The sequence below is a fragment of the Myotis davidii genome, unplaced genomic scaffold, assembly GCF_000327345.1.
Source record: "Myotis davidii unplaced genomic scaffold, ASM32734v1 scaffold573, whole genome shotgun sequence".
NCBI classification, from domain to species: Eukaryota; Metazoa; Chordata; class Mammalia; order Chiroptera; family Vespertilionidae; genus Myotis; species Myotis davidii.
The window spans coordinates 4,733,854-4,735,235 of record NW_006285997.1 but is presented as its reverse complement, the minus strand read 5'-3'; the positions used below and the strand labels follow the sequence as shown (position 1 = coordinate 4,735,235).

At 59.6% G+C, this 1,382-nt stretch overlaps 1 protein-coding gene across 1 annotated transcript in view; it reads right to left on the bottom strand.

Annotated features, from left to right (window-relative positions):
- Positions 1 to 317: 317 nt before the first annotated feature.
- Positions 318 to 1,382, bottom strand: part of REPIN1 (replication initiator 1) — a 3,613-nt gene continuing 2,548 nt past the window's right edge. Inside the window, 1 exon segment of the mRNA XM_006779374.2 lies at positions 318 to 1,380. Coding sequence (XP_006779437.1) covers positions 990 to 1,380 — 391 coding nt within the window. The 3' untranslated portion in view covers positions 318 to 989.

Genomic DNA, 1,382 nt, shown 5'->3' with positions numbered 1-1,382 from the left:
CACCCCCATCTCCCTCCGATATCACCAGGCAATCCTACTACAACATGTGGGGTTCTGGAAGGTGTGAAAGATGATTGGGGTGTTTAGACAAAGCCCTGGACACAGGACTGCTGACAGCCAGGGGGTGCTCTAGGCATGGGGAGGGTGGTGGATAAAGAGTCAGATGGGCCTGGCTGGTGTGGCTCAGTGATTGAGTGTTGACCTATGAACCAGGAGGTCATGGTTAGGTTCCAGGACAGGGCACATGCCCTGGTTGCAGGCTCGATCCCCAGGAGGGGGTGTGCAGGAAGCAGCCAATCAATGATTCTCTCTCATCACTGATGCCTCTCTCTCTCCCTCTCCAATCCTCTTTGAAATCAATAAAAATATATATTTTTTTTAAAAAATCAAACGGGGTGACCTGTGCAGAAACCAGAACTGCCCTCTAGGAAGGAAGGGGAGCCGAGACTAACAGCAGATGGGTCTCTCCGAGACTGGGTGCCAACGCAGGGGCAGGTGGGAGGGCTGGGGTGGGATGGGTCTGAGCAGCTTGGCTGCACCTCCTGGGGCTGCCTAACAAGGCCAACAGGTCCCCCCGGCTATATCCAGCTGGTCCGCTTTGCTTCCCAAGCACTCTTTACTACGGACTGTACCACACCTACTTCCAAAAACAAGCCGAAGGAGCTCAAAATAAAAGGCAGGGACATTAAGGCGTTAACACCAGAGAAGGGTCACCCTGTCCACCGGTAGCCCCTCCAGTGGAGGACAGACACTAAGGGGTGGGTACAGGTGCTATTGCTACTTTTCCAGGGCACAGGAGAGCGAGGAGGGAACCTCAGCCAACCCCAGCTGGGCCGGTCCCTGTGCTCTGCAGGGGGTTCCCTGGCCTAAGGTGTGGAGGCTGACCCCCCTCTCTAACAGGGCCTGCCCCTCCAGCCCTCGCTACACCAACAGCAGCGCAGGCCCTGCGGCCCCACTGCACCGCTTCCTCCCGAATGATGCCCGTGCCCTCAGATATCATGCTTCTTCTGATGGGCCAGGAGCTTCTCCTCATCGTCAAAGGTCTGCCCACAGATGGCACAGCAGAAGGCGCCGTCCCGGATGTGGCTCTTGCGGTGGGTGATGAGATTGGACTTCTGGCTGAAGCTCCTGTCGCAGTCGGGGCAGGCGTAGGGGCGCTCGCCCGTGTGGATGCGCCGGTGGGACACCAGGTTGGACTTCTGGCTGAAGGCCTTACCGCAGTCGGGGCAGACGTAGGGCTTCTCGCCCGTGTGGATGCGCCGGTGGGCCGCCAGGTAGGGCTTGTGGGGGAAGGCCTTGCCACAGTCCGGGCAGACGAAGGGCCGCTCGGGCGCGTGGTCACGCCGGTGGGCCGCCAGGTGGCTCCCCTGGGAGAAGCGGCG